The following is a 10,095-nucleotide window of genomic DNA, read 5'->3' as shown; positions in this document are numbered from 1 at the left end:
GGCCCTGGTGCTCTTCTAAGCACAGCTGCATACGAGTGGCGAATCTGATGGATAGTTGAATGAATTTCTCGAGCCCGATGGAATCCTCGTATGCAGCGAGATGCAACCGCACACGTGGATCGAGGCCCTGACGATACGTCGTAATCAGAGCCTGCTCATTCCAGCCACTTGCAGCAGCGAGGGTACGAAACTGGAGGGCATAATCAGACACTGTTAGTGCACCTTGTTTTAAATTGCATAATCTCTCACCAATCGCCTAGTCCCAGGCGGGTTTGCCAAAAACTTCCTTGAAGTGAGTTGTGAAACTTGACAAGGATGATACTACAGGGTTGTTTAAATTCCAGAGAGGTTCAGCCCATCGCAGTGCTTTTCCGTGGAGTTGAGAGATTATGAAAGCCACCTTAGAACGATCGTCAGGGGTACAGGTGCAGGTTGCATCTCCAGGACCAGCGAACATTGCAGGAGAAAACCGTTGCAATCCTCCGCCAGACCAGAGAAGGGCGCCGGTTTGGCCATGGGACTGGCGACCACGGGAGGTGAAGGAGCTGCGGCGGTGGATGCGGAAGTGTTCGCTGGTGTTGTTGCCGTGGAGGTGCTGGCGAAGGTGCGACGAAGTGCAGTGACCAACTCTTGAATGGGATCCGGGGTGCTCATGCTGTTACCTGGGCGGTGTTGGTCCGGTCTTCTGTTACATACAGAAGGGGACGGAGACACAGATACGGGTTAACAGGTTTATTGAAGGTAATGCAGAGCGTGATCAGAATGCAGGTAAGAGAATGCAGATGAATGGATCGCTGAGCAGATGAGCTGGCACTGATACTTGTCTGGATGTTTCTTTAGGGAGCGTGGATACCAGGAGACGTGGGAACGAAGACACACCGGAGAAGCACAGGAGACGAGGAGACACTGGGAATCACGGAGGACGCTGGAGACAGGTAAGTCGGTAGCAAGGGAGTCCAAGAGGTAAGTAAACACAGGTTAGTGTCAACGAGACCGGACAGTGACTGAGTGAACTGGTGTGTCTTTTATGTGGCAGTAGTGATGAGTGCGGATTGGCGTCAGGTGAGGCTTGTTAGTATTCGGGAGAGGGAGTGCGATGTGATTGGGTGACTGTGGAGCCTGGCGTGTCTGTGACAATCTTTGAGTCAGTAATAGAAAGGTCTAATTAAACCTGTCCTGTAAGGTTGTCATTTGGGTGGTCACGGACTCTTGTTGGGCTTTTGTTCCTGCCAAAACAGGTTTTAGCTCACTACTGTATATCTGGTTGAATGTAAAAGATGATATGGTTATAGAGTTTGGATCTGAGGAGAGTTTCAGACTGGAAGTTTGTATTCACATTGAAGGCTAGTGTCAAATGAAATCACTTCCTGTGTTGGCACTATAAAATGAACTATTAAGAGTAGGCATCATTATAGGAACCACAGCTCATCTGTGAAGATGTACTGCAAGACACAAGAACAAATAATGGAAATAGAGGACATTTATGAAAATAATTGCAGAAATAATGGCACAACTGGACGTCAAAGACACTGGCGGGATGAAGGACAAGCTAGAAATCGCAGTAAGCTGAAAGTCTGATTTGAAGCTTTTATTTATTTGGACTTATTCTAGTATATGTTCTTGTTTGCATATTTTACAGCAGTATATCCAGATGTTTGCCTTTATAGAAGAAAATAAAATCTTTTGAAATTTTATTTTTGATAATATTGAGTGTATTCATTAATATTTGTGTCTTCGTCATGTTTCTCAGAAGGAAGTCGATGTTTGGTGCTGATCACAGTGTGTCTCGGGATCCTTTGTCTTCTTCTGATTGCTGCCATCATACATCAGCACATTCAGGGTGCTTCTAAACAAGGTTAGTTTTTGTGTACTTTTTTTTTTTTTTTTTTTTTTTTTTTATTACATGTATACAATTGTGGTTCTATTAGGATATCTGTGGGGTCCAGATGGTTTGTTCATATCCAATGAGTTGAAGAGCTGGTTTGACAGCAGGCAGTACTGCAGGGATCGAGGAGCTGATCTGGTCATTATCAACACTGAAGAGAAGCAGGTGAGTTTGTGTGAGTGTCTGATCATGAATGAGAGAATCACACTTATTCCTGTTTTTATTCACACACAGAGACTCATAACTTCATTAGTCAAGGACAATGTGTGGATCGGTTTGTCTGACATTGAGAACGAGGGCAACATGAAATGGGTGGATAATTCACCACTGAAACAAGGGTAAGTGACAAAACACTCTCAGAAAATCATCTGTTTTAGTCTTCTTGATTCTCATTTTAAAAATAAGAACATCAGATCCTCCAGAAAATTGCTGAAGACCACAAAACCAAGCAGCAAAAACACAAAAGACACCCTGTAAATAAATTCTGGTAAATTATTAAATTATTTTCGTTGTTTTTTGTTTTTTCAGTTTCACTTATACTCTAGCTACTGTGCTAAATTTTTCTCTTGAAACTGTCATTGTGCAAGTGCAAGTACTGATTTATGAATTGCTTGTGTAACCTCTCTGGTCTTTACTGCCCTGGTCTTAATGGGACTCGAACCCACACACTAACAATGACACTAAAAACCTCTCTAGTGAGCCTCTTGAGATCAGAGAGGTTTTACCTGCACAGCGCATATTTTCTTTGTTGCATTCTTCTTTTAGTAAATGGATAAAAACTTTGGTTGAACAATAATTAGATATCTGACACATTTTATTCAGGTTTTGGGCTGTGGGTGAGCCGAATAACTATCGTGGTGGAGATGAGGACTGCATTGGATTGAATCCTGGAATACACACTCTGAACAATTGGTGTGATCTCGATTGCTCTTACAAGAGAAAAGGGATTTGTGAGAAATAGGGTTTTGCCCTGTTTTTCATGCTTTTACTTGCATCATCTAATGGAATCAATCTTATTGTGATCATATTATTCATTATTACAATTCCTATCTTTTAAAACAATGTCAGTTTATTTCATCATGTTTTAACTGCTTTCATCTGAAATTGCTGCACACTTTACATCTGATGTGTTCATGTCTTGATCCATCACTAGCAGCTCTATGTTAATATAATCTTATCTGTTACCAAGTGTTTCATTTGTACACATATTGCTTATAGTGGCATTGTATAGAAGTTTAAGCTGTCCCAGATTAAAATTAACCCTAAAAGGCTGAAAATTAAAAATCAAAGACATAATTACTAGAGGAAGCGGTAATAATCAAAAGATGGGACACAATAATGAAAAGATGACATAGTAAACTTCATTTTTGCTTTTATTTCACATTTCATTCTTGTCTGTCAGCTTCATTGCATTTGATGAGAACACGTGTTGCTGTTTTGTTAAATAGATACAATCACTTTTTTTAACATTTTCTTAATCTTGGACCTCCTCATTGTTGGTCTTTTTCACATAATCACTGAATGACTGATAACATCTCAAGCACCACCAGCCTATAATTCGATTTAGTATGAAAACTATGCCTTTTCATTCATACATGTTTAACTTTTTAAGTCTTATTTTAAAAAAGCTTGATTGACATTTAAACAGTACTGTAGTGAAGAGAGGCTGAAAAATGTTTTCAGATTGTTTTCACATCCCTGGTTTTACCTGAACCTTTGTGTGAGTTAATAAAAATGTGTAAAAGGATATCAGAACAGATATTGTATTTTGAGGATATTTATCATGAATGAAATTTAACAGTGGTTCTCTTCGGGACCCACCGCTCTGCACATTTTGTATTTCTTCCTTATTTAACGCACCTGTTTAAGATCATCAGTGTATTAGCAGAGAGCTCCATTACTGAATGATAAGAGACATGCCAAATGTGCAGATCTGTGGGTTGAGAACCACTGCAGTGTAATTTATTTGAAAACTGGAACAGCTTGTTTTGAGACACTGTTTCTGATTATGGGGAATATAAAAAAAGGTTAGTTAGGGTGTTTGTTTACACACACTCAGACACACATTTACATTTAAACACTATGTAAAAGTGAATTTTGCATATTAGGCCCTAGGGATGCTGGATTACGGCAAAAGTTAATCACGATTATTTAACACGATTATTGGTGGTGATGTGATATGATCGCAGTCTTATGTCACAATATGAGTAAGTGAATTTTCACAACCATCAATACTTCAGCAAAAACTAAAAAACTAAAAGATACTAAGTAAATTAAAATGTCCTCAAAACAACTACAGAAGTAAACAGTATGAAATACAATAACAACAAAGAATTAATTACAGAAAATACAACAGAACAAAAATACAAAGATTTTAAGATTTTAAGGTTTTCAGGAAGATGCACTAACAGTTGTATTCAAATAATTAATAGCCTAAAACAAAACTTGCACTGCATACTCTTACTGTATTCATTAAACATAGATTAACCCTTAATAGGCTACTCAGATATTCAGTAAAGATCGTTGACTGTTTTTCCTTTGTCATTTGTTGTTTATCCCCTAAAGCATGCTCGTTTTAAGTTGGACTGCAAGTCTTTATTGTTGTTGAAGGCCGGTGTGAAATTAAACCACTTCCTGTTTTGGGGTTAGCGGTTTAAAAAAAAAAAATATTTTTTTTTTTCTATGTAGTCTTTTTTTTTTTTTTTTTTTTTTACATATTCTTGTTCACAGAAAGTTGAAATTACTTTAAGGAAGGAATGGTGTAGCAGATGTGTTTGAGGAATGAGAACTTGCCTACAGTTTTAATATTGTCAGGGTTTCTGATTTTATATGAAGTGTATTAATATGGAATTATTTTCTATTAAATTTACCTTCTTTTTTTTTTTAAACGTCTGTTTCTTATCCAAAGAAAAACGTGTTTTTAAACAAAGACTTATTTAAAACATTATTTTAAAAAATATGGTGTAAATTGTTATAATTTTGATATTTGCATACTCCATCAAAGCAGAGAAAGACCCCTTAAAGAGTTACTAAAACACATTCAAAGAGTTAAATCAGACGATCAACAGCTTACAGGACAATTACACCACAAAAACCCAAGTGTTAAATTAACTCTCCTCAGAGTTTATTTGAGTCCACACTCAAGAGTGTTGAAATTAACAGTGAAGTAGTGTTAATGAAAGTTAATGAAATTATTATGTAAATAATTACATGATGACTGACTTTTAGTGAAAACACCTGATGTTAACAAACAGAATAACTGAAGGAAAGAGTCACAATTTTAAGTCACCATTATGGAGATTAGTGTTTCATTTAGTTAGGCTCTTGACCCTTGACTTTTTAACATGGTTTTGGGTAGCTGCTGTAATTGACAGACAAACCAAGAAAACAAAGAGGAAATGTGATCAGGTGTTGTTGGTTTTGTTTTGACATAATCATCATTTGACCTGAATCACTGAACTCATTTAGAGCCTAATCTCTGAGTTAAGTCCAAAGTATACTTCACTTTTTACAAGTACGAGAGGGTCAGCGTACAGTGCGTATGACGCAAATTTCGTCATCAGAAGAATACTCGAGTACTGTACACACATAGCCGGATTATATATTATATATTGCAGTAATTAGTTTATCCACAGGTGGAAATTGTGCCCTGGGGGCGTCGATTCACAAGGTACTCGAAGAAACACAGCGGCAATGGAGGCCTATATAAACGACAGATTGTGTGAAGAGGTTAGAAAGTACCCTCATTTGTACAACTCTAGCATGAAAAAATACAAATATATTTACTCGTGGCAAGAGATTGCTCAAAACCGCGCATGCGTCGAACACCTGTGTACTTGCATTTGTTATGTCTCCCTCATCAGACACACCCAATTTAAGGTTGTGTCTAAAAACTGACAAATGCTGTCTCCGCAGGCAGGATACAGAGGTAGGAAGGTAACAAGGCATGTCCAAATCCAATGATCGTTCCACATACCGTCTCCTGAGATACCTTAATCTGATTGATTTTTGAAGGCAGCATAGATGTATCCTTTGCTGCCTTTGATATCCCACAATGCAGTATATTCCATTCCATGACATTTGAGCTAAAAAAAATAAAGATTTTGAGACCACGCGGATGGTCACGCTTGAAAACAGCAGTCCACTAGTACGTATCTTTTTGCGCTCATGGCCAAAAGAGCATACTTTGAAAGACTCACATGCACGAGATGGAGCAGAACGTGGAAAATGAAGTATACCAGGGCCTTAAGTCTTGCAGACACTACTATTGAGCTGATGAGTTAAATCAGGTGTGTTAGATGAGGGAGACATGAAAAATGTGCAGTGGTGGGTATCCCCAGGACAGGAGAACTACTTCTTTACTGCACTTTCACTTCTGCTATAGCTTCTGCATTCCGTATAAGTTGTCTTTGCAGCAGGGACTTTCTCTCGAGGAGGCAAAGGAGGAAATGCTTCCTCAAAAAAAAAAAAAAAAAAATAGAATTAGAAAATAATCCACAGTACAAAAATAAAGCAAAACTGTTCAAGTGATAACTCCCACCTCTCCTTTTTGTGTGTGTTCCCCATCCACACATCAGTCTGAATGAATAAATTAATGGGAAGACTAATTAAAGCTACAATATGTAGATTTTCGCCACTAGAGGCCTATTCAAAACAAAAGCGTAGCTTGATGATGCAGAGTTTGAGTGCGGAGACTTGGGAGATGTCGTCTTCACCTCACAGTCGTTGGAAAAGAAACAGGATGGTACTTGGGCAGAAATCATGTTAATGGATGAGATTATTAACGTTACTGTAGTATGAAGCAGAGCAGGACTAGTGATGTTGGAGCTGAACGAGGCCGCTGGAGCGATTGATAATGAGAGACGAGCGTGACACATGTCTCGAGAGCAGTGGAACTTGTATTATGTCGCAGTCATTGCTTCCGCTTCTTCATGTCAAGCGTGAGGTAACACAGCATTGTGTTACTGTGTTGGAAATGATTTTATGACGTTACTGTGAGACACTTGTTGCACACTATAAGCTAGATCAGTTTTAGAATATCATATTAATAAATGCTGGGTGGCTTGTGTTGATAAATGGCATGCAATTAATTTTAAATCGTATTGTATGATGGAGAAAATGCTGTATTACTTAGCTACTTGACACAATAGTGTTTTTGTCTGAGGCATGGTAAAAGCATGGTACTCTCTGAAAATCAAGAAAACTAGATTTAAACAATAAGACTGAATGTGTTGAGCTATATAACAATAATTAGTTTTCTGTCTATAAATGTAACCAAACAGTTGTTCCCTTGTCTAATAAAACGTGTAATATATTAAAGCGTCTTTAGTGTTTCCATGGTTTCTACAAAATAAAACCGAAAACTGAGGGTAACGCGGATAGTTGGAAACATTTGGGATATTGTAAGTACTCAGCTGAACAAAATATAACAGTGGTTATATTCTACATACTGTGGAAAATCTACATATTGTAGCTTTAGTGGTTCTAGTGGTTTTTGGATATTTTACTGCAAAAATCTTACATACTGTGCCTTTAAAAAGGAAATAAACAGCTCACTCATTTAAATATCAAACTTGAAATGACTTTAAAACACAACCAGTAAGGATTTTTAATTGAGCAATCAGCTTAGTCAAATAGAAGGAACATCTCCGTATCTGTAACCAGGGACTTCACTAGGCCTATAGGGAGGACTGAAGTGACCAGAGATGCTCAAGTGTTTTTCCACTATTTTTTTTTTTTTTTAGATATTTTTAGATTTAAAGAATGACATTAATGAATAACAGCTACATGCTATTTCGACTCAAACCAGTCCTGTGGATAAAAATCAGGTAAAAGTCACAGAAACCGTTCACTTGTGGGTAATACCAATATTTATATACATGATATATCAAATATCCTGTTTTTGGACATGGTTCTCAACTGGTGGGGCACTACACAGCAAAATCCTCAGTGTTAAATTAATCAGATCTTGAGAGATTTAATGTCTTCTTTTATCTTCAGTTGATTTCATCTAAGGCTCTGGCTGAGGTTAGTTGTTCTGCACAACTTCCGTATTCTGTAAAACAGGTCTTTGTATGCATTTCCTTACTCAAGAAACCTTCAAAGGAACTACCAAATATGAGTATAACCAATGCCACTTGCATATGCAGATATCTAAAAAAAAAAAAAAAAAAAAAAAAAATTCTTCTCACTAACAAATTATAATCAAATAAAACAGCAACAACAAAAAGAACTATGCTGCTGTTAACGCTTTTCCCGACAAGTGTATGCGATGAGACCACTTTTCCCATTTGGTCATGTGATATTTAACATATCCCCCATTGACTTCATGGTTTGATTTTAAGGACATTTTAGTTCATTTTGGTGTCAAAAACCATTTCTGTACTATGTTTAATCCAAGTGGGCCACAAACATCCTGAAAAGTGAAGCCAAAGCATTTCAATTTTAAAGACTGTTAAAAACACAATTTTACGGTGTGATCGATGTGACCTAAACTAAAGCTTCTCTCTTCAGCTACACACACAAAATTATGTACTTTTTCTTCACAAGAAGAGTACATTCTTTACGGCATAGTATAAGTAGGCGAATTGGGATGCAGCTTAGAGTAAATACTGGGAACAAACAAGAGAGCACTGGAAATAAAGAAAACAGGAACAATAGGAACAAATACACTTCAACATAAATGTCTTAAACACAAGACATGGGGAACATGGGGCAGGAATCATAACACCAGCATCCCCGCATGTGATTTGCAAAAAGCATGGACGAATAAAAGGCAGAACACTAACATTTACATATATACTGTGAAAATGTGAATATCCTGGTGTAACCATGCCGTGTTTTATATCTGTAAAAATGAAGGCATCATCCTCTGATGCCCGGTGCCACGTTGATTTAAATTATGATTCAACCCCAGTCAGTTAAAAGTCAGCAACATAAAGGTCCATTTAGACCTGTTCTGTAAAATTGTTCACAGATTCCTTTTGTTGGATTTTGTAGCTGCCAACATGGTTTTGCAGTTCACATGTGTACATGTGGTTAAATTTCGAAGATACAGTCATAGTTTGGGTCTGAGGAGAGCTTCTTACCGGAAGTCTATATTTTTATTAAATGCAGCGTCAAATAAAATCACTTCCCAATGTGGGTTTAGCAATAATTTAAAAACACTATACTCATCATTCTGAGGAACACATCTGTTAAGATGTACCGTAAGACACAAGAGCAAATCATGGAATTAGACGCCATTTATGAAAGTGATGAAGATATTGACACAACTGGACCTCGAAAATGGAGTAAAAACCAGGATAAAGAGAAAGCTCAAAATCACAGTAAGCAGAAATTTACTTTATAGACGAGAGGATTTATCTAATAGTGTCACGGTAACACTTTAGAATACTGATCCTTCATTAATGAATAACTACACAGGAACAAATGAGTAATGCATTATTTACACTCTAGTAACTACTATAAACTAACGAAAAAGTCTGATTAATGAATTAGTAAGTAATAGTGCTCAGTTGAATGTGGTAGTTCACTATTAGCTAATCAGTAACTATTATGTTTTTATACCTCCCAGAGAACTAAGAACTACAGGTTCATAATTAATGTGAATAATGCATAATATATAATTTATTCTGAAGTAAAGGTCATGGTAAACCACTAGTAATGACTGAAGTATTACCAAATCCTTCAGTAGGAATTACTAATTATTTGGATCAGTATTCTAAAGTGAGAAAAATGATAACTCTCTAGTAACTACTGAAGTCATTGTAAACTTTTGATACTTTTTGTAAAGTATTGGATAGCAATAACTCAAGAGCTTCTACATAATTCCAAAGGAACTACTACTTACTTGGATCAGTATTCTAAAGTGAATATTATTATAACCCACTAGTAATTACTTAAGTGTTACGAAATACATCAGAAGGAATTACTGTACAAAACTGTACAAGAATGTACAGAAACCTCAAAAGTTTACAATGACTTCAGTAGTTACTAGAGAGTTATCATGTTTCTCACTTTAGAATACTGATCCAAATAATTAGTAATTCCTTCTGAAGGATTTGGTAATACTTCAGTCATTATTAGTGGGTTAACATGATCTTCACTTTAGAATTAATTATACATTATGCATCATTCACATTAATTATGAACCTGTATATAGTAGTTCTTAGTAGTTCTCTGGGAGGTATGAAAAAAACAGTAGTTAC

General features: G+C 36.8%; 1 protein-coding gene and 1 long non-coding RNA gene across 16 annotated transcripts in view; both read left to right on the top strand.

Annotated features, from left to right (window-relative positions):
• The first annotated feature begins 436 nt into the window (after positions 1–436).
• LOC127515184 (uncharacterized) lies at positions 437–5,151 on the top strand. 2 transcript variants are annotated; one of them, XR_007930789.1, is made up of 5 exons: positions 437–1,561; positions 1,751–1,855; positions 1,929–2,050; positions 2,120–2,223; positions 2,708–5,151. It is a non-coding gene; the product is annotated as an uncharacterized LOC127515184 (long non-coding RNA). The 2 variants fall into 2 exon arrangements; XR_007930785.1 differs by having other exon boundaries at positions 1,929–2,223.
• A 3,899-nt stretch (positions 5,152–9,050) lies between these two features.
• LOC127514139 (CD209 antigen-like protein C) overlaps positions 9,051–10,095 on the top strand; it is a 51,577-nt gene continuing 50,532 nt past the window's right edge. For 12 of the 14 annotated variants that reach the window (XR_007930688.1, XR_007930609.1, XR_007930681.1 and 9 more), the window contains exon 1: positions 9,051–9,213. Coding sequence is in view for 6 of the 14 variants with exons in the window: in XM_051897828.1 (XP_051753788.1) it covers positions 9,087–9,213 (127 nt within the window). In the remaining 8 variants the exon portion in view is untranslated. The remainder of the gene's footprint in view (positions 9,214–10,095) is intronic. The other 2 variants (XM_051896729.1, XM_051897085.1) reach the window with 2 other exon arrangements.

The sequence above is a fragment of the Ctenopharyngodon idella genome, chromosome 1 (genome assembly GCF_019924925.1).
Source record: "Ctenopharyngodon idella isolate HZGC_01 chromosome 1, HZGC01, whole genome shotgun sequence".
NCBI lineage: Eukaryota > Metazoa > Chordata > Actinopteri > Cypriniformes > Xenocyprididae > Ctenopharyngodon > Ctenopharyngodon idella.
Note: the sequence above shows the minus strand (reverse complement) of the source record. Positions and strands in the feature narration are given on the sequence as shown.